Source organism: Neophocaena asiaeorientalis, unplaced genomic scaffold (genome assembly GCF_003031525.2).
Source record: "Neophocaena asiaeorientalis asiaeorientalis breed wild unplaced genomic scaffold, Neophocaena_asiaeorientalis_V1.1 scaffold629, whole genome shotgun sequence".
NCBI classification, from domain to species: Eukaryota; Metazoa; Chordata; class Mammalia; order Artiodactyla; family Phocoenidae; genus Neophocaena; species Neophocaena asiaeorientalis.
The window spans coordinates 4,406,441-4,428,350 of record NW_020175468.1 but is presented as its reverse complement, the minus strand read 5'-3'; the positions used below and the strand labels follow the sequence as shown (position 1 = coordinate 4,428,350).

The window sequence follows — 21,910 nt, the reverse complement described above, 5'->3', positions numbered from 1 at the left end:
ACAATTGGGGGAGAGGGTGGGCATGGGGTGCCCCTCCCCCAGAGATGCTGATGATGGAACCAGGGCACTGGGAGGCCCTGCCTTGGGTTGGAGGAAGTGGAGGTGGTCTCCATGGGGGAGGGGGAGATGGATGGGGGTAGAAGTGGGTCTCAGCTATCCTAAGTCCATGGGGTTGTCAGGCCCCGACTTCTCAGCCTGCCAGCAAGGCCTTAGAGCTGATCACAGCCGCAGTGCCCAGGGAGCCACTCTCAAACCAACTCTCAGGGCTGCCTGGCTTGGCAAACTCCATTAGAACATTCTAGATCCTCAGAGCCTGGTGAGAGCACCAAAACATTCCAATCCATCAGATACCACCAAAGTACTCCAGCTTGCTGGAAACCACAAGTCAACTAATGCATTAGACTACACGAAGCATTCCGGCTCAAGGGACCCTACCATGGCTCACTGAATACACCTGGGCCACCGTGGCCTGACAGAGCCACCATACATTTGGCCCACCAGACTTAATGAAACAAAGCCACACAGACACAAGCATGCACACAAAAGGCAGGGGTGGGAATGAGGGTCTTTAACAGTTTTCACCAGCTCCATCTCCCACCCCCTCCCTGCCAGGTGAGTTCAGACTTGGTACATCTGCATGGAGATGACCCTGACAATAATGGGTCATCTTCCTTAGAGTCCTCCAGATTAGATCCAACTCCCACCCCTTATTCTCCTCCTAGGAAGACCGCCAGGTCAAGACCCACCAAAGAGGGGTGTGGGTAGAGAAGGAGGATCAGTGACTGGCCATGGCCTGATACGGGAAGTGCATGCCTTACCCTGGTGACATCATAGGAAGTAACCTGGAGACACCACAGGAAGTACACGTCCCCATGATATCATGAAGTAACCTTCCAGGAAGGCTCATTGAGACATCACAGGAAGTACCTGTCTCTCCTATCATCACAGGAAGTGACCTCCAGGGAACTACTTCCTGTGACATCATAGGGAGTGCCAGAAGCACCCCAGAAAGTACTTGACTCAGTGACAGCACGGCAGGGACCTTCATGCCCATTACTCAAGGAAAAACCATAGGAGATGCCATAGGAAGTTGTTCCAGCCTTGTGCCAGAGCCTTGCCCACCGGACTGGCCCAATCCCAGAGCCGGCCTCATTCCCAGCAGCACCGCACCCCTCCCCCCATACAACCTGACAACAAAAAAGTGAAAAGTCCCACCTAGGAGGGGCAACTTCAGTGAGGGGAGAGTAGCTGAGAAAATCTGGGAACTCTGAGGTCCCTGCTCCAAATGCCCCACTTCAACTCAGACTCCTCTGCTACCTCTGCTCCCATCAGGTCCCTCAGATCCGGAGCTGAAAGCAGGAGAGGCAGGGTGTTGTTTTGGGGCAGCCCCTCTTTCTAGGTGACCCAGAGGCTCCCTCCCCTCCTCCCATATGGAAACAAAAACTTATAAAGGGGCAGGGGGGGAAATCCTTATCAAAGGAGGGGAAAAAAAGGAGGGAAAGAAAGAGAAAATAACGCTTTGTTTTCTATTAAAATCAACAAAATGCAATATATACAGATATCACACAGACCTGGGCCCTGGGAGAGGAGGGTCAGGCCCAGTCAAGCATAGGGAGGAAGGAAGAAGGGGTCAGTTCAGGGCTGGGGAGGGAGCTTCTGGGCCCCATCCCCAGCCATCACTCAATCCTGCCTATGACTTTTTTTTGGCTGATGAGGTATTGAGCGGCTTGCGTGGCCGCGGGGCTGCCGGTGATGGTGACCCGCCGGTTCCGCGTGCCTGGCAGGAACTCTCCCTTCTTGGAGATCTGGATGCGGGCGCCTGTCAGCTCCTGGTACTCCACCAACGTCTTGCCCCCCTTGCCCAGGATGGCTCCCACCAGGTTCTCAGGCACCGCAATCTCCACCAGTCGCCCGCCCCGCCGCCCGCCCCGGCCCCGAGGTAGCCGTTGGCGGCCGCGGCCAAGGCGAAGGACCCCAGGGCTCCAGGTGGCGGGGGTGGGGGTGGAGCAGCTCCGCCCGCTGGCCCGGCCCCTGCTTCCCCGGCGTAGGATGCCAGGAGATTGGCGGCGGCGGCGGCGGCAGGGTTGGCGCCGGCGGCCACAGCGGCCAGGACCCCAGAGGCTGCGGCCGAGTTGAGGCCCAGGCCGAGGGAGTTGGTGTTGTAGCCGTAACTGGCCAGCGTGTTAAGCGCCGTGCTGATGGCCAGCAGGTCGGTGCCCGAGAAGGCAGGCAGGGCGGCAGGAAAGGCTCCCACGCCCGCCAACCCCGCCGGGCCCAGCAGGCCAGAGGCGGCAGCGGCCGAGGCGGCGGCAGCGGCGGGCAGCACATCCGCGGGGCTGGCGTATGGCGAGCCGGTGGGGTTGGAGTTGGCCACAGGGCCAGCCACGTTGGCGTAGCTGATATTCAGGCAGCTGCTGCTCTGGGGATCTTCCTGTACCTTCTGCACGATGGCGCTCACGGCCTTGTGCACCTGCTCCGGTTCGCCGCTGACCGTCACCACGCGCTCCTGCAGGTTGATGCCCTCCGGCTTCTGGGACAGCTGCACCCAAGCACCCGACTGTTCCATCACGGCTTTCACTGTCGCGCCCCCCTTGCCGATGATCAGGCCCGCCGTGCTGTTGGGGACGATCAGCTTGGCCTGCGTGGGGAGCCAGAGGGAGGGTCTTTAGGGGGGTAATCGGACACTGAAAGGCAACGTTAGTCTAAGACTGGCCATCTCAAGTCATTTCCCACCCCTGCTCTCAGATGTCCAAAATCAGGCCCAGCACGCCCCCTTGATATGCACCAGTATGATTCTACTGGTCAGAAATATTAAAATATTTCCATATTCATTGGTAAAAAAAAAAGGAGCTAGTACTCCATCTCTCCTTAGTAGCCTCTCAGCCACCCTGTTCCTGGGACCCCTGGGACCTCCCTTCCATCTGGGACCTCCCCTCCATCCGGCACCTAGAAGCTGAAAGACTAACCCAGTGGGAGCCCTCCAGGACCTCTCTCCAATCTTGCACTGGTGCCCATGTCCTTCTACATCACTAAGCACTCCGATTCCCAGCCCCAGAAAAGGTATCATTAGTCTCACTTTGCAGATGAGTCACCTGAGGCCTAAGAGGTGAAGGGACTTGCCCCAAGGTCACCCAGACAGCGAAGGAACTGAAATCCAGCCTCGTGGATTCCTGCTCCATTGTGCTTTCCACCCTATGACATGGTCACTTCCCTTAAGCTCTTCATTGTTGTTATGAGCTGAATTGCTGTCCCCTCCCACCCCAATTCACATGTTGAAGTCATAACCCCTAATACCTCAGAATATGATTGTATATGGAGATAGGGTCTTTAAAGAGGCATTTAAGGTTAAGTGAGGTCATTAGGGTGGACCCTAATCCAATATGGTTGGTGTCCTTATAAGAAGAGGAGATTAGGACACAGACACACACAGGGGGAGGACCATGTGAAGACAGAGAGGGGGAGCTCCCTGGTGGCCTAGTGGTTAGGATTCCAGGCTTTCACTGCCGTGGCCCAGGTTCAATCGCTGGTCAGGGAACTGAGATCTTGCAAGCTGTGTGGCGCGGGCCCCCTGCCCCGCAAAAAAAAAGACAGAGAGACAATGGCTATCTACAAGCCAAGGACAGAGGCCTCAGAAGAAACCAGCACTGCCGATGCCTTGAGTTCAGATTTCTAGCCTCCAGAATTGTGAGACAATGAGTTTCTGTTGTTTAAGCCACCCAGTTCGTGGTACTTTGTTTTGACAGCTCTAGCAATCTAATATAGTTGTCTTATCTGCAAAATGATGATAAAAAAAGCTTACATCAGAGAAGATGGAGAAAATTGGTCACTTACATATGAGGGTCCCCCTTCTCAGTTGTAGAGCAGCCCATCCTTTGCAGCTACAAATCGGATCATTTTTTAATAATTTATTTATTTTTTATTTTTGGCTGCTTTGGGTCCTCGTCGCTGTGCGCGGGCTTTCTTTTAGTTGCGGTGAGCGGGGGCTACTCTTCGTTGCGGTGCGTGGGCTTCTCATTGCCGTGACTTCTCTTGTTGCGGAGCATGGGCTCTAGGTGCGCAGGCTTCAGTAGTTGTGGCACGTGGGCGCAGTAGTTGTGGCATGCAGACTGTAGAGTGCAGGCTCAGCAGTTGTGGTTCACGGGCTTAGCTGTTCCGTGGCATGTGGGATCTTCCCGGACCAGGGCTCGAACCCATGTCCCCTGCATTGGCAGGCGGATTCTTAACCACTGCGCCACCAGGGAAGCCCCCGTATCAATCCTGAGTCCAGTGGGGATATTTCAAAACCAAACATCTCCTTTCACATCTCCAAGTGCATTTTTACACACAAATTCCTCCTTCTCAATCCTTCTCACGTCCCCTCAGACCTGTGGATTCTACCCTCTGAAGCTTTCATCTCTGCCTCTCCTTTCCACCCCCAAGCCAGATCCTGGGGGTGTTAGGAAAATTGTGGGAGCGGTTTTGGTTGTCTGCAATAACTGGGGACAGATGCGGGCATGCAGTGGGCAGGGTCAGGGATGTTTGCACCCCATAATGTGAGTCAGTTCCTCACAATGAAGAACAGTCCCAGGTCCTGTACGACTTTTGAATGTCCCCCTGGACATTCATGTTGGTGAGAAGTCTGTTTATAAATCTCGCAGCCAGAACTGAGCCCCATGATACATGTTAAGTACCAAGTAGTTTTTTCTTTTGCACGGTTTTAAGATCTACTGAAATTTCCACGGATGTAACTATTGGTAAGTCAAGGGAAGATTGTACTTTATTTTGTTCTGAATTTTACCAAGAGTCGTTCATCATTTTAGAAAACCATGACATCATGCAAGCTATTATATATAGAATGGATAAACGAAAAGGTCCTCCTGTAGAGCACAGGGAACTATATTCAATATCCTGTCATAAACCATAATGGAAAAGAATATAAAAGGGAATGTATAACTGAATCACTTTGCTGTACAGCAGAAATTAACACAACACTGTAAATCAACTATACTTCAATTAAAAAAAAGAAAACCATGACATAGGAGTAATGCCTGTATCATTTAAGTCTCCAATACTACGCTCTGTCTCACTCAGGCCACGTTAGGCGTGAGCAGCTGACTGTTTCATTATTTATTTCTACTGTGGCCCTGGCTGAGTATTTACATATTAAAATTCACCTTATTTTATAACAAATAACCTTCCTTTCATCTCTCCTTTATTTGAAAGTCTTATGGGATATAGAAAATGTACATCCGTACAATGGAATATTATTTGGTAATGAATTTAAATGAAATGAAGGACTGATGCATGCTACAACATGGATGAGCCTAGAAAATATTATGCTGCAAGAGCGAAGTAAGGCACAACAGACCACATATTGTATAATTCCACTTCTATGAATGTTCAGAATAGTCAAATCTATAGAGACAAAGTAGATTAGTGGTGGCTGAGGGCTGGGGTGGGGAGAGCTGGGAGGATTGAGGGGTGATAGCTAAGGGGATCAAGGTTTCCTTTTGAGGAAATGAAATGTTCTAAAACTGATTGCAGTGATGGATGCCGGACTCTGAATATAATAAAACCGTTGAACTGCACACTTTAAATGGGTCAAATGTATTTATGTGAATTATATCTCAATAAAACTGTTAAAAATCATATAGGGCTTCCCTGGTGGTGCAGGGGTTAAGAATCCGCCTGCCAATGCAGGAGACAACAGGTTCGAACCCTGGTCCGGGACGATCCCACATGCCACGGAGCAACTAAGCCCGTGCGCCACAACTACCGAGCCTGAGCTCTAGAGCCCGCGAGCCACAACTACTGAGCCTGTGTGCCACAACTACTGAGCCCGTGTGCCACAACTACTGAGCCCGCGTGCCACAACTACTGAAGCCCACGCACCTAGAGCCCGTGCTCCCCAATGAGAAGCCCCCGCTCGCCGCAACTAGAGAAAGCCTGCGCAGCAACGAAGACCCAACGCAGCCAAAAATAAATAAATAAATGTAAATAAATTTTTTAAAATCTTATAGATTTTTAAAAAAATTGCATTGGCAGGCGGATTCTTAACTACTGTGCCACCAAGGAAGCCCCAGATACGTTTTTTATTTATACAAATAGACATATTATATATATAATTTCAGAGAGTAAAGTGGGCATAGGAAAATATTTGTAGGAGAAAGGGGACATTGGCTCCCTTCAAACAGGCAAACAGGGCTGAGAACCACTGCTCTGACATGCTCTGTTCCCTGTTGATCTCTCTGACTTCACTCTTCCCTCCCTCTTGCTGACTCCACTGCAGACACACCAGACTCCCTGCTGTTCCTCCAACTTGCCAAGCTCTGCCCAGACTCAGGGACTTTGCACCTGCTGTTCCCTCACCTGGAATGCTTTTCCCCAGAAAAGACGGCTCGCCCCTCTCTTCATTCATTGCACAAATGCACCTCCCCAGAAGGGCCTTCCCTGACCACCTGATTATCAAAGCTTGTCTGTGTTTATTTTACATCTCCAGCATGGATACCTCCAGACTCGTAACTGCTAACCTCACATCTCTAGCATGATGCTGAGTGGACACCTCAGACTTAAAATCTCATCTTCCTCCTCAAATGTGTTTCTGCCATGGTGTTCCTCATTTCAGCACATGGAAATGCATCCTTCCACTACTCAGTCCCAACCCTTAGAAGTCCTCTCTTTCCCTTACACTCAGCATCCAATCAGCAATTCTGTTGGCTCTACCTTCAAAACTATATCCTAGGCTATGCTAGATTAAAAGAGATTAAGGAGGTATAACAACCAAATGCAACGCATGAACATTAACTGGATCTTTAATAAAAATACTTTATAGATATAAAAGATATTTTGGGGTAATCTGAATATGGACTTTTTATTAAATAATATGAATTCAGTGCTAATTTTTATAGGTGTGATAATAGTAATATAATAACATAGGAGACTGTCCTTGTTCTTGGGAGATATACACTGAAGTATTTAGAGGTGAAGAGTCATGAGATCTACAACTTATTTTCAAATAGATCAACAAAAAAACCCCAAAAAACCAACGTGTGTGTGTGTGTGTGTGTGTGTGTGTGTGTGTAGAGATAAAACATGTGTTAACAATTGGTGAATCTAAGTGCAGTGTATAGGGAGTTCATTGTAACGTTCTTTAAACATTTTCCAAATAAAAAGTTAAGAGAGGGGGCCTCCCTGCTGGCGCAGTGGTTAAGAGTCTGCCTGCCGACGCAGGGGACGCGGGTTCGTGCCCCGGTCCGGGAAGATCCCACATGCCGCGGAGCGGCTGGGCCCGTGAGCCATGGCCGCTGAGCCTCCGCGTCCGGAGCCTGTGCTCCTCAGCGGGAGAGGCCACAACAGTGAGAGGCCCGCGTACCGCAAAAAAAAAAAAAAAAAGTTAAGAGAAAAAAAGGCCCCAATACTTCCTTTCCTTTTTCTCTGTCTTTTCTTCATAATACTTTTCACTCTCTGACATCCTATACATTTCATTTATTTACTTATTTTCTGATTCTCCAGGAAGAATTTTAAGAACCACAAGGGTAGAGATTTGTGTCTGTATTGTTTACTGCTGGGTTCTCAGTGCCTAGAGGAATGCCTGGCACATACTCAGCCAAGAGTGGGTGAATGAATGGCTGGATGAAAGAATGGATGATGAAACGCCCAAAGGACCAAGCAGGAATGGGACTGGGTGTAGGCAGCCAGGTGCATCTCACCTGGTGGTGGTGGTGGTCTCTGTGTGTGTGTGATATTCAAATTCAGCCTGATATGAGTTTTACAGATTAACTGGCAATTCTGACTTGTAAAATGTGAAGCGGCCTAGTTTTTAAATGTTGGTAACCACTTCAAAACGTCTAAGAACCACTGTGTGGCAGTCAGACCACCAGTCTGTAGCCCGTTGCACACAAATCCCTGAAAAGCTGCCCTGGACTCTGGAGGCACCTGCTCGGGCTCAGATCCTGGCTCCACCACTGATTCTGGGCAAGGGACCTAATCTTTTGGAAACTCAGTTTTCTCTTCCATAAAATGGGGACATTCACACCTCTTCCATAGGATTACTGTGAGGTCTAATAGAGATCATGCATGAAATGATGAGCTTGAAATTCAAGCATGGCCACAATTAGCCAGAACTGAGTATGGCTGCCCTCCAGATGACATATAGTGCCTATCTCTGCCAGGTTACACCAGACTACCTCCCCTCAGTCATGTTTCTGCTTGGTCCCCATGGGCATGTCATCACCCATTCATTCCAACAAGCAACATTTGCTGAGCACCTACTATGTGCCAAGCACTGGATGCCATGAGAGCAGGCAATTAATATGTGCCCATAGCAGGTACACATGAAATGGCTGTTGTCATTGTTATCCCCGTGGGCGGACCTGGATTTAAATCCCACATCTGTGGTACAGCCACTTTGGAAAACAGTCTGGCGGTTCTTCAAAAAGTTAAACGTAGATTTATCGTATGACCTACAAATTCCACCCTAGGTATATATCCAAGAGAACTGAAAACATACATCCACACATATGTTCATTAGCGAAATTATTCATAATAGCTAAAAAGTAGAAACACCCCAAATTTCTATCAATTGATGAATAGACAAAATGTGGTATATCCATACAGTGAAATATTATTTGGCCATAAAAAGGAATGAAGTTTTGTTATATGCTACAGTATGGATGAATCTTTTTTTAAATTTTTTTTTTGGCCACATCATGTGGCTTGTGGGGATCTAAGTTCCCTGACCAGGGACTGAGCCTGTGCCCTCGGCAGTGAAAGTGTGGAGTCCTAACCACTGGACCGCCAGGGAATTCCCAGTATGGATAAATCTTGAAGACATTATGCTAAGGGAAAGAAGCCAGACTCAAAATGCCACAGAAATATCATTCAATCTATATAAACTATTCAGAATAGGGAAATCCATAGACACTAAAAGTAGCTTAATGGTGGGAAGGGGCTGGGGCAGAGGCACTGGGGGAATGGAAAATCACTGTTAATGGCTATGGGGCTTTTTTTGGGGTGGTAAAAATGTTTTAGAATTACATAGCGGTGATCAACGCACAAACTTGTGAATATACTGAAACCACTGAATTACACACTGTAAAATGGTGAACTTTACAGTATGTGAATTATATCTCAATACAGCTGTTATTTTAAAGAAATCATTGGAGAAAAAGAAGTCTGACAAGTCAAGGGGATAGAACAGAAAAATGTACAAAACCAGGCCTAAGGGTAAAGAGGTATGTAGTATGTGATACAGCATTTCAGAGCAATGGGGGAAGGATGGAACCTTTTCATCCAAGGAACTGTGTTCGCCAAGAAACGGTGAAAGCAAATGCCTTCACCTCTCTGTGCTTCCGTTTCCTCATCTCTGACATTGACATAACCACAGCTACTCTATACAATTATTGAGAATATTCAATGACTAAAATGATCCCTTAGTGCCTGGCACATGGGAAGCCCTCAGAAAACAGTAGCTGCCTTCATGATAGGCCCAGATTGCAAGACCACAGCATCTTAGATCTGCACAGGCAGTTCTATGGAATCTTGGATGTTAGAACAGTAGACTGTTAGAATAATACAGGCCTAGAATCTTGGAATCACAGAGCCATAGAATTGTAGGTGTCTTAGAGCCAGAAAGACCTCAGAGACCATCTGCCTCAGAGGTTTGCAAGTCTGGAGATTTAAAAATAATAATAAATAACAACAACAATAACAGCAGCGGCCGCTAACAGTGCTTACCACGTGCCAGGCACTTTTTAAAATACTTCCATATAGTAACTAACTGAATTTTAGCAACAACCCCTACAAGGTAGGTACTGTTATTATCACACTTTATAGATTGGGAAACGGAGGCACAGAGAGGTTAAGTAACTTGCCTAAGGTCACACAGATAGTGACCAGTAGAGTCAGGATCTGATCCCAGGCCAGAGTCCATGTTCAGATCCCCACGCCTTCTCCCCAGAAACTCTGATTCAGCGGCTCCAGGCCACGACTCAGGAATCTGTGTTTTAAGCTACCCAGATGACTCAGATACCAGCCAGGGCTGAGAATCGCCCGTCTAGCCCAGAGGTGGCAAACTGGTGACGCTCAGCCCATAGCCGGCCCACAGCCACACAGTGTTTTCAAAACTGAGCCAACCTTGAAAAGTCAGTTGATTTAAAATATTTTTGACTTCTCTGGAAAAATGGGGAAGATGTAATACTCTGTCCCCATTCCCAAATGGCAAGAATCAAGTGAAGGTGAATAGCAGCTGCCCCCTTTAGGGATGGCATGATATCTCTATGTTGAGTCCAAGGTCCTCAATCCTTTATGTTCCCTTTCCGAATCCTGGAGGCATTTCCATTTATAATCCCTGGCTCGGCCCAGCTTCCCCACTGTAAAGAAAGGGAAACTGAGGCATACAGAAGGGAAAAAGACACAGAGCAACACAGCAAGTCCAAGGCAGAAAGGGAATAGACCTGCCTCCTGACTCAAAAATCCCATAATAACAACAACGGTGAACATGTTTTGAGAACTTTCTATGCATTACGCATGCATGATAAGTGCTTTTCAAATGTTAATGAACACTAGCCACCACCTTTAAGTGGGTACCATAATAAATCTCATTTTACATGGAGAAATCAAGTCACCTGCTCAAGGTCACACAGGTAAGAAGCATCAGAGGAAAATTCAACTCAACATCTGATTCCAGAGCCTGAGCCTTCAGCCATTATCTCTCTCATTCTTTGGAGCCCCGGAGTAATAAGGCAGAGGAAGAAGTCCTGGTTCTGTAACCTTTCGACTCCGCTATTTCAGACTTCCCGTGGCTTAGGTGGTGGAGAGGGAGGCTCAGGCACAGATGGTGCTGACCCCATTTCCCCTGCAACATGTACAAACTCTTGATGAACCCTGAGCCCCTAGTGGCCACGACCAAGGCGGAGGGAAGAGGTAATATCCTCGCCTCCCTGTAAACTGTGGGTAAGCTGTGGCCTGCTGGTGGAAAGGGATTTGGGAGAGGCCTGGCAGGGCGCGAGGAGCAGAGATGCTTCAGCACCAAGGACAGCAGCCGCGTTCCAAGCCCCAAGCCCGCAGTCTTTGCGGGGAACGCTCCGCTCCGAAACATTCTTCCAGAGCTTTCTGCCCACTGTTTCCCCATGAGCTCAGAGAAACTTAGACCCGTGGTCTCCCCCACCTCAGGGCAAAAAGAATTCCCGGGAATTCCAGCTTCCTTTTACCGAGGCCCTCTCTCGTCTTTGCTTTTTAGGCAGACTTTAAGGAACCCTCACAAGTGGCCTGTCCGCCTGCCCGGGTCATCGTGTGCACATGTATACGGGAGCGGAGAAGGGGAGAGAAAACGGGGAGTTTACTGCAGCCAACCCCGTGCTCTCCTCCTCCTTGGCCCTCTATGCAGTCAGGACCGTGCTGCCAGGGGCTTTGCAGCAAGCCCACCTGCCCGGTGTGCATGGTGGTCTTGGCAACGGGAGAGGCCCAGGAAACGATCGGTCAGCTCCTTGCCACTCCCCTACACCACGGCTTCCAGGTAACTGAGGCAACAGAGAGGCTCTGCCCTTCTCCTTCCATCCCTCCTTGAGAGGGCTGTGTAGGAGAGGGATCCGCCCCCGCCCAGTGGAACATCTTCTCTCCAAAATGGTGGCTACTCCTATTCAGTCATTAATGGAGAGAGGGAGTACCGGAGGCTGCTTCTAAAATTTTCTGCCTATGGATGGGGGTGTCGCTGAGGTTACTTCCGGTGAGAACAGGAAGTGGGAAGCAGGTGGTTTTGAGAGACAATGGGAAGATGTGGAAGAGAGAAGAGGATCTGGAGAATCCTAGGAAGGAGGAATAAGTAAGGGGGTCTGGGTCAGATTCTCCCAGACCTTCACTCTCTCTCTGAATCAAATCACTCTAAGAGGTCTGGAGTCCTTAGGCTGACTCTCTAACAATAATACTAACCACTAGCACCCATCTGACTGGTAAATGTTTTATAGCCATTATCCCATTGAACCCCCATCGCAATCCAGTGACGTGGAAGAAGTGTTTTCTCTCAAACCCCACCAGCTTTACAGAGACTCAGCCTCTGCCCCTGCTAACCTGCTTGGCTCTGTCAGGATTCATTGTGGTTTGGGGTTGAAGGATATTGACCACCTCGGGCTTGGTCATCGCTTGCGGGATTTCTCGGACCTTCTCGGCAATAAAGCTGTGCACAGCATTCAAGGCCTCTGCTGTGCCCTGTACCAGGCATACTCGCTCTGTGGTTCCTGTTGAGCAAAGAAGAGAGAGGGCACACTCATCAGACAGGAAGGGGAGCATTCCTGAGAGGCAGGCCCCATTTAATGGACGGAGAACACTGAGGTCCAGAGAGTGGACCTCACTGGCCCCAGGTCACTTGATAAGCCTGGGCAAGCTGGCATGGGCTCCCAGACCATGATGGGTAGCTGGAAGAATGAGAGGAATCCCTGTTTTATTATCTGCACTTCCTCTCCCTCCCTTAAAACAACCCAAGGGGATGGAAGAATGATGCTTAAGTACTTTGCTATGCCCACAGCAGCCCTGGGCAAGGGAGACGGGGCTCAGCTGCCTCTTCCCAGTCCTTGCCGGCTCTCTCGGTTGCTTTGGCAACCATTCACTCACTCCCCCCTCCCCACCTTCTAGAAGCCGAGAGCTCAGGCCTGCAACGGTTGCCACAGTAACTGGAACCCCCTTATCGGTGTGGCTGGCTGGGTCCTCAGCCCACCCCCAGGGGGACTAGGGATGAGGCCCCGTTGCCATGGCAACCCCTGAAAGCCTGCAGCAACGGCCTCTGGGCTTTTGGAGAGGATGGGGAAGGGCTGGGGGATGGGGGAGACAGCAGAGAGGCCTGAGTGCCTGCCTGGACCCACCAGATGGAGGGCTGAGGGGTGGGGGAGGGCAAGGCTGTGAAGAGGGGAGAGCAGAGTGGGGCAAAGGCAACTCATGGAAGAGTGGAGACAGGGGGATGGAGAAAGCAGGGTGAGGTGGGTGCCTTTGCTGGCGATTCTCCAGATATTGGCTGTGGTTCTGACCTGGGCATCCTTACTATGTGTATTGGGGGTGGGCATCAGGGAGAGGAGACACTAATTCTGGGTGATGCTGGGATATATGTGTATGGGAGAGAGACTCTGGGTAACACTGACTGACCAGTGTGAGTACATCTGTGAGGCTGTTTGGGTGAGTGGTGTGTGTGTGCATGTGTATACTTGGGCAGGACTGGCTCAATTATCTTTACGTGTGTGTGTGTGTGTGTGTAAAAGAAAGAGCAGGAGAGACAGAGATATAAAAAGACTCTGTGACATAGTGATTCCAGTTAAGACGTTTGTGTGTACTCTTGTGTGGGGGGAAAGACTTTGGGTGTCGCTGTGACGTTCAAGGTTATGTACACTATTTGTGAGACTTGAGCTGGGTGTGCCCAAGGGTTTGAGCGTAAGAAACAAAGAATCCCAGGAAGTGGCATTGAGGCTGTACGATGAATGTATAGCACTTGGAGATTGTATGACTCTGTGTGTGTGTGTGTGTGTGTGTGTGTGTGTAAGGGAAAGAGATATCCAGACACCCCTAGGTGTTCAAAAGACTACTTGGATGAGTGGTATGTGGAATGCACATATATGTGTAAGGGTGCGTGTATAGGAAACAGGCAAGACTCTGTGACTGATGTGTGTGAACATGAGGAAGAGAAAGAGACCAACAGGAGGACCCAGGGGTCAGTATGTAAGACTGTTTGGAGGACTGATGTATTTGTGTGTGTGTCTGAGTGTCTGAATTACAGCCAGACAAAGACGACTCCACCAAGCCTGGCCGCGGTGAAGCTGTGAGCGCCTGGCTGATTTGGACGTATTAGGTGTGTGGGGTGTGTGTGTGTGTCTCTTCCTGGGTGGGAATCTCTCTGCAGGACCAGTTAACTCCCTGGGTCTGTAAAAGGTCCTGAGTGTGCTCCAGGCTCCGTGTGCCTGTGTGTCTGGGACACTTGGGGGTGTCTGGTGTCCTGTGGGCATTCCAGTGTGGCATGCTAGTGTTACCACCCTGACCCCTTGCTTGCCATCTCTCAGCCCGGCAAGCGAGTCTCGCCATGTGTCTGAGTGTCACTGTCTTGGGTCACCGGGGTAGTTGACATCCCCCATCTCCTCTGGGCCGCTGTTCCTCGCTCGTACTCCCCTCCACCCCAGAACAATGGCTTGGTCTGAGCCAAGCGTGAGTCAGCGTGCAGGCTGCCTCCGTCTGGGTGTAAATAGGAAAGGGTGTGGGTCAGGGTGGGAACTAGGGGGTGGGGTGGCCCCAGGGAGAGCCTGACTGAAGTGGCCCAGCTCTCCATCTCTGGGAGGCTTCCTTCCAGCTCAGGGAGTCTGTGATCTCACAGACTTGTAGCTCTTAACCAGGGTCCACAGGGGCTTTGGGGGACTCAGTTTAACCCTGAAAGAATATCTACTAGTAACAGCTGGTGCTTACATAACACCAATCACCAGGCATCGTTCTAAGCACTTTATATGTATTTGTTCACTTTAATACATGAGGCAGGCAGTATTATTATTCTTCATTTACTGCTAAGGACACTAAGGCACAGAGGTCTGGGATTTGTCCAAGTTCACTCAGCCAGTAGTGAAAGATCAGGGTTTTGAACCCAGGTGTCTGGCTTCAGAGTCTGGGCTTTTAACCACTGAGCCATCCTGTGCTAAATGTGGGGTGGGTGGAGTGTGTGTGTGTGTGTGTGTGTGTGTGTGTGTGTGGTGGGGAGAGGCATACAATGATTGCAATTCTGCTTTTGTATTTTTGATGGTAAAAAAGAATATGTATGGGGCTTCCCTGGTGGCGCAGTGATTGAGAGTCTGCCTGCTAATGCAGGGGACATGGGTTCGTGCCCTGGTCCGGGAAGATCCCACATGCCGCGGAGCGGCTGGGCCCGTGAGCCTAAAAAAAAAAAAAAAAAAAAAAAAAAAAAAGAATATGTATGAATTTATTAAGTAGTCACTTAAGATTTTGCACTTGGCTGCAGAGATGTTATAAATCAGTAAAAAAATTTGAAAAGTGTATGTGTCCGTTTTTCTTCTGGGGCTAGGGTCCAGGGCTTCAGGCGGCTCCTCAAAATCAGGAGGAGTTTTAGAATCACTAGAATGTCTGGTGAGCTACACAGAAGACTGTGTGGCTTTGGGCAGGTACCTGCCTCTTCTGGGTCTAAGTTTCTCCATGTATGACCAGGAAGGATTGAATCTGGGGCTTGGGGTTTCTGTATCAAGGAGGGGACGCCCTTTGTGTGTTCTACCCCTCCCTTTGGGTAAAGGCCAGGTAGGTTTTTGTTTCATGGAGTAGACACATCAGTGTGTGTGTGAGAGAGAGAGACAGAACCAACTAGGCCCAGAGGACCCTTTCAATTTCTCTATTATCAGTTTTTACCTGTCCTTTCACCAGCCACACTGAACAAACTAACCCCCACCCCCAGCCTTTGAACATGCTCTTTCATCTCCCTGGAGCACCCTTCACTGCTGCTTACCTAGCTCACTCTTATTATTCTGGCCTCCTCCTCCAGGAAGCCCTTCCTGATCTCCTCAGGCTGGGTCGGGTGCCCTGTCTGGGCTCCCTCCATCCTCTGGGTTTCCCCGTCCCAGCTCTGACCACTCTAGGTCATCAGTGGTGTTCGGTTTATCTCCCCCACTGGGATGTGAGATCCGGGAGGGCTAGGCTGGGGTGCCTCAGTCACTGCTTGTGTCCCCATCTCGGTCCGGTATGGTGCTGGCATAGAGAAGATGCTCAGAGAATATATGTTGAATGAATGAATGAAAGGTATCAGCCAGGAGCAGAGGAACACATGCTTGAGCAGTAGCATCTCCATTTCTTTACGTTCCTGTGGGTCCTGGGAAGTCCTAGGGACAGGACCAGGATGTAGGGAGCTGTGTCCTGCATCTCTGAGCCAGGAGCTAGTATATGCTGTATGATCTGGAAGTTCCAATTTGGGGGTGGGGAGCGGGGCTGGCTGCACATCCAGGGGCTGGGGAGAGACGCTGGCTCACGTTGCTTGTTTGAACAGTGTTCGGCCCAGGAGAGAGGCAATGACTGTCCCATCCTCTGGGGTTCTAGGCTGCCTGGCCAGTGGGATGTGTCACTGAGTTGAGAGGGAATGACATGTGTTATGTCACAGAATGTGATCCAGGGGCAAGGAACCAAGTGTCCTTGGATGAAAGTCCCAAGCAGAGGTCTCATCCGTATCTTGTGGGCTAGGGGAGTGAGGAGGAAAACTGGGCCAGGGAGGAAGAGAAAAGGGGGTTGTGCCAGGTTCCCTGGACTGTTCTCTAAACCTCTTGCCAAAGCTGCTTAGTTAGATGGGAGGCAGGGGGGTGGAGGGAGGAGAGAGAGAGAAAGAGACACACACAGAGAGAGAGAGAGAGAGAGAGAGAGAGAGAGAGAGAGAGAGAGAATATGAATTTGTCCTGACCCTCGGCTCCAGCTCTGGTGTTTGACCTAAAAAATCCAAGGGGATTAAGGATGAACTAGAACCAGTGCTGGACCAGAGATGCAGTTCAGGGGGCCTTCCCTGGATTCCTAGATGTCAAAACTCAGACATAGGTCTTGGGAGGGATATATGAAGGGGTGAGAGATATTGAGGGAGATTATAGAGAGTGGAGGGGCCTGGAAAAATTTATGATTGAAGGAAGGGAGACAGAGCTGGAGGAGAGGCAGAAAAGGGACTGATCTGGGAGAGAGGGGAAGAAAAAAAACACAAGGGAGCTGAGACTTAGGAGAAAAAGAGAAACATAAAGGGAGAGATGGGCAAGCAGGGGCAGAAAGAAATGAGGGGCAATGCCGGCAAAGAATGACCCCATTGAGAGGCGCTACCAACTACTGGGTGAATGGGTGACTGAACAGAGAGAGTTGGGAGAGGAAGACAGAGAAAAATGTGAGAATAAGAGAAGTGGGGGAAAAGGAAAATATGCGGAGAGAGATGGGAAGACAGAAAGGGGAGGGAAGAAGAGGGGAGGAAGAGGAAAAAGCCAAGACAGACAGACTGGCTGGGAGGCTAAGAGAACAGAGATGGGGGATGTCCAAACGGAACCAGAGAGACAGAGCAGAAAGCAGAGCAGGAGGAGACAGAGAGAAGCCGATGGGAACGGAGCCTAAGGGAACAAGAGATGGGAAAGTCAGAAACAGAATGAGAGACACATAAAGAATGACACAGATGGAAAACCAGAGCGACTCAGATTGGGGCAAGATGGGGTGACAGAGAAATCCAAAGGGAAAGAGTCTATGTAACATGCATGGCTGGCCCCCCAAGCCCTGAGGGACACCCTAACACCTGCCTCCTTGGCCCCCACCACCAGCTCCTCCAACTGACCCAAAGGGGCAGGTGTGTGGGAAGGGGCACATCTGCCAGCACATCATGCAAATGAGCTCATGAATATGCAGCAGCCCCATTGTCTTGCCCTGCCCCCACCCCCATCTGCTCAGGCCTGGCCCCTGGGGCCGAGGGCAGCTCTGTCCCCTTAGGGGGAGGGGAGGCCCCCTACCACTCTCACTGCCCCTAGGGCAGCCCTTCCCCCTCCTAGAGGGCCCAGGTGGGAGGAATGGGAGGCCGGAGGAAGAGGGCTGGGCTGGGGCTCACCAGGATAGAAGTCTTTGGACTTGGAGAGCTTGATGGTAGCTCCCGTCTCCTTCTGCAGCTGCACGATGGTCTGCCCGCCCTTGCCAATGATGGAGCCCGCCGCGTAGCTGGGGATCAGCACCTTCAAGAAGTATTCGCCTTCCTCTGCAGGGGCACACAGAGGGGACGGGAGTCAGGGGAGAAGGCTCTTCACCTTTGGACGGTACCTCCAGGGAGGCACTGGCATGGGCTGGGCTAGGAAACCACTGGGATCACAGTAACACAGAGAAGCAATGACCAAGAGAATAGCAGTAGGAAAATAAAACACGCCATGATCTTCATTCGCTCATTTATTCATTCATTCCGCAAATAATTCCTGAGCACCTGCTACGTGCTTGGCACCGTTCTAGTGAAACAGCCATGAAGAAAACAGACAAAGCTCCCTGATTTCGCAAATAAGGCAAATAAGGCCAAAAGAGTTTTGGTGATTCAGCCAAGAGCTCACACAGCTACACTCTTCTAGAGGGGGGAGAGAGACAGTATGTTTTACGTTGTCGGATGGTGGTAAGTACTAAGAAAACAAAAAGAGGCAGGAAAGAGGAAGGGGAGTCTAGGTGCTACACTGTCAGATCCGATGGCCAGGAAAGCCTTCCCCAAGAATGCGGCATTCTTTGTTCATCAAACATTTCTATAGCACCCAATATGCGCTAGACTCTGTTCCAAGTAATTTACAAATACGAGATTTTTTCATTTTCACATTGAGGCTGAGGGAGGTACTTAAAAAAAAAACCCATTCTCCAGATAAGTAAACAAAGGTGAAGAAATTGCTCCCGTTCACATAGCTAGTAGGTGGCAGGGCTGAGATCTGAACCCCACCTGGCTCCAGAGTCCATGCTCTGAACCATTATGATACACTGTTTCCAGACAGTCGAGGAGGAAACAGAACTATGGGGCTATGTGGAGGAAGAGCAAGTGCAAACGCCCTGGGATGGGGTTATGCCTGCGTTGTTTGAGTGAGAGAGACGTGGCCAGTGTTGCTGGGGCTGAGTGAGAGAGGAGGAGAGTTAGAAGAAATGAGGGCCGAGAGGGTTGGAGGTAGCGGTGGAGTGTTCAGGCTTGCGGACCAAGGTGGTTTTTATTCCAAGTGAGATGAGAGCTACGGGAAGGCTCTGAGCAGAGGAGGGATGTGATCTGTCTTAGATTTTAAGAAGGTCCCTCTGATGCTCATGAGGTGAGCAGACTGCGACAAGCATGGGTGGAAGAGCACGAGGCAACTGCAATGGTCCAGGCAGGAAGTGACGGTGGTCTGACTGGTGGAAGCAGCGAAGGGGCGGGGAGAGGAGGGCTGGACTCCGGAGAGGTTCTAACACTCACTACTGAGCCAGTGCTCTGCTGAGTGCTTTGCCAGCTTGATCTCATCCATTCCTCACAACTGTCCACTGAGGTGGGTAGAATGAGCTCCATTTTTACATAAGGAGAAACTGAGGCACAAAGCGGCACAGAGCAGTGAAGGTACCGGCCCAAGGGCACCAAGACAGTTGCTGGGCTGAGATTCAAATGCAACTCTGATTCATTTTTCGCCCACCCATGCTTAACACTTTCCCCTGCTGTTGGCTAAAGACCAATGTGCTCCAGGACAGACTCAAAGACCTAGAGGTGGTGAAGTGGCACCAGGACCCTTTATGGGGCTTTGGTCATTCTTTGTTATGGACCAGTTTTCTTGGTCACGTGTAAAGCCCTTTGTTAAAGCAGTCTCAAGGCAAGTGCCTAACCTTTCCCACCTTCTAACCAAACTGTCGCCCCCATTCGGGAACTTTCTGAGTCTAAGTTACTTTGTGATTTGGCCCCCGTCCACATTTCCAGCTGCAAACCCTCATCTTCCTCCAGGTGCACTAGACACATTTTCCTTTTTGTTCCTCAAACTTCCCTCCTCCCTCCCACCTCAGGGCCTTTGCACATTCTCTTTGCCTGGAACTCCCCTCCCTCAGTGAATCCCTCTTGTCCTTCAGGTCCCCCCTCAAATGTCCCTTCTTGGACTGGAACCCTGAGGAGGGGAAGGATCCCTCTGTCTCATGCCTTCGGAACGATGTACCACAGTCAGCCAGTGTGGGCCACATCACCGAAGCTCGCCCTCGTGTCCGTGGACTCATGCAGCGCCCAGTGCTTGGTAGGCATGCAATAAACACTGGGAAAAGGAAGGGACGAGCCAGGCCATTTTGCTTCCAAAGCTTAAGGTCTTAGGCCATCATCCCCCACTGGTTTTTCAACTTTTTCTTTTAAGCAAAGGAAACCTATTTTCAATGTCTCCCGTGAAACTCCAACATCTAGAGCAGATAAAAGAGAAACTGCTCTGTTGAAAGTGGGGGCAGGGTGGGACTTCCCTGGCGGTCCAGTGGCTAAGACTCTGCACTTCCACTGCAGGGGCCGCGGGTTTGATCCCTGGTGGGGGAACTAAGATCCCGCATGCCGCACCGTGCGGCCAAAAATTTTAAAATTTAAAATAAAAGTGGGGGCAGGACTGGGGGTCTGGGAGTCATGCCCATCTCCACCTGGTCCCTTAAGATTGAAAGTTCTGGGTTCCCTGATGTGTGAAGATGGAGGTATGAGGGCGGGATGTGGCTTTGCAGGCATGGGGAGGGATCCAGAATTAAGGGGTTTCCTTTAGCCCAAGGCAATCCTCTTAAACTTGCCTAAGCAGACCACTAAGCCTATTAGGTAATTAGCCCCCCAGGGTGCCCTTCCATCAATCATCCTGACACCCTTCCCCCCCAAATTACTTCCTTCCTTGGGCTCACAGAGGTGGCCCCTTGCCAGCCCTGCCCCTCAACCTGACAGAGTTGGGGGGCTAGTTCTCCACCTTTGCAAAGTTCAGAAAGATGGGAAGGTGTTCTCACTAGAACTCCATCCTCTTTCCTTCTTTGATTTCATTCCCCATCTTTTCTCCAGCCAGAGCCACTTCCCCAGCTTCCCTCTTGAAGATGGAAGGTAATCGTCTGCTCTGAAGAAAACTGGGGACGCCCCCCACTCCCCTCCTTCACATTTCCTCAGGTTTTGTCTGAGAATCTCCGAATGAAATGGCAGAAACAGCCCTAGACTGAGTGCAACTTTTGTCACTGATGGGTTGTGTGGCCTTGGGCGAGTCTCCTCACCTCTTTGGGCCTCTGTTTTCTCATCTGTAAAATGGGGACAGAAGAGCGCTAGTTCCTGGAGTTATTATCATTAATGAAATGCTAAACTGTAAAGTACTTAGGAGGGTCTCAGGCACACAGACCACTTGAGAAATGTCAGATATCATCATCATCGTTATTAATATTACCTATTTTCACGAACACAGGTAAAATTCTTATCACAGTGTCTGGTACACAGTAAGTGCTCTATGCCAGAGAGACTTACTGGTAAATGGGGAAATGAGCCTCCAAGGTTTGGGGTTTTGTTAGGAAATAGGAGGAGGGGAGACCCCACTTCCTTCATCACCTTTCCCCAGGCTTCTCCCTGCTTTTTGGAGGAGGAATGTCTTCTCACTGATAGAAACGAGGCTCTGCTTCCACTCACCCTCCCAGCATCTCTGTAACTCTCTTCCCGAATTTGGCCCTTGTTGTATCCCTCTGTACTATTATTTCCTTGCTTCTTCTCTCCCTCTTCCCTCCCTCGTTCCAACAAATCCTTCCTGAGCATCTGCTACGTGCCAGGCCTTGTTTTAGATCCTGGGGACATAGCAGGGAACAAGACAGACAGTCCATGCCCTTTAAGTCCACTCCCTCTTAAAATGTAAATGCATCTATTTAAAGAGGACATTTAAAAAATCATTGCTAATAGTCCGAGTTTGAAGGGCTGGTTATATTTTTTTCTCCCAAAGCACACTGATATAAACTAAAAATGATCCTCCAAAAAAGTTTGTCCGTGGACCCCCTTAAACCACCTTGTGGGCGTTTGGCAGTCCTTATATCAGACTAGTGGAAGTTTGGAGGCCCCTCCTCAGAGGCCAGAGTCCTCCTGTCGCCTGTAGAAGCTCAGGATTCTAAGTCCCAGGAGTCCCCATAGTAGCCCACAGTCTGCTCTGGTTTTCTTCAGAATCTTTTGCATCTCCCACCGTGGGAAGCCCACCTCCCCCAGGAAGAAGCCAGGCCTTTATCTGCCAGCCTGCCTTGTAGCAAAGGGCAGACACGTGACCTCACCTCAGCTAAACCCAGAGTCCCCAGACCTCACACATCCCACCCTGTTTGAAAAACCAAGGCTCTGCCTGTGAAAAAGTACTTCCTTCTACCAAAGCAAAATCTAGATGCCAGAACTTTCCACCCACCCACCCTTCCCTTCACTTGTCCTTTGGGGTCCAGGCAGCTCCCTCTACACAGGACAGCAAATGAAGATGCCAACTTC

The 21,910-nt window shown here is 50.0% G+C and overlaps 1 protein-coding gene across 1 annotated transcript; it reads right to left on the bottom strand.

Moving 5' to 3' along the window:
* Positions 1-1,676: 1,676 nt before the first annotated feature.
* NOVA2 (NOVA alternative splicing regulator 2) lies at positions 1,677-18,956 on the bottom strand. Its single transcript, XM_024768265.1, is given in 5 exon segments — positions 1,677-1,909; positions 1,912-2,638; positions 12,046-12,212; positions 17,555-17,698; positions 18,908-18,956. Coding segments are annotated over 5 exon segments (1,320 nt in total).
* Between the last annotated feature and the right edge of the window lie 2,954 nt (positions 18,957-21,910).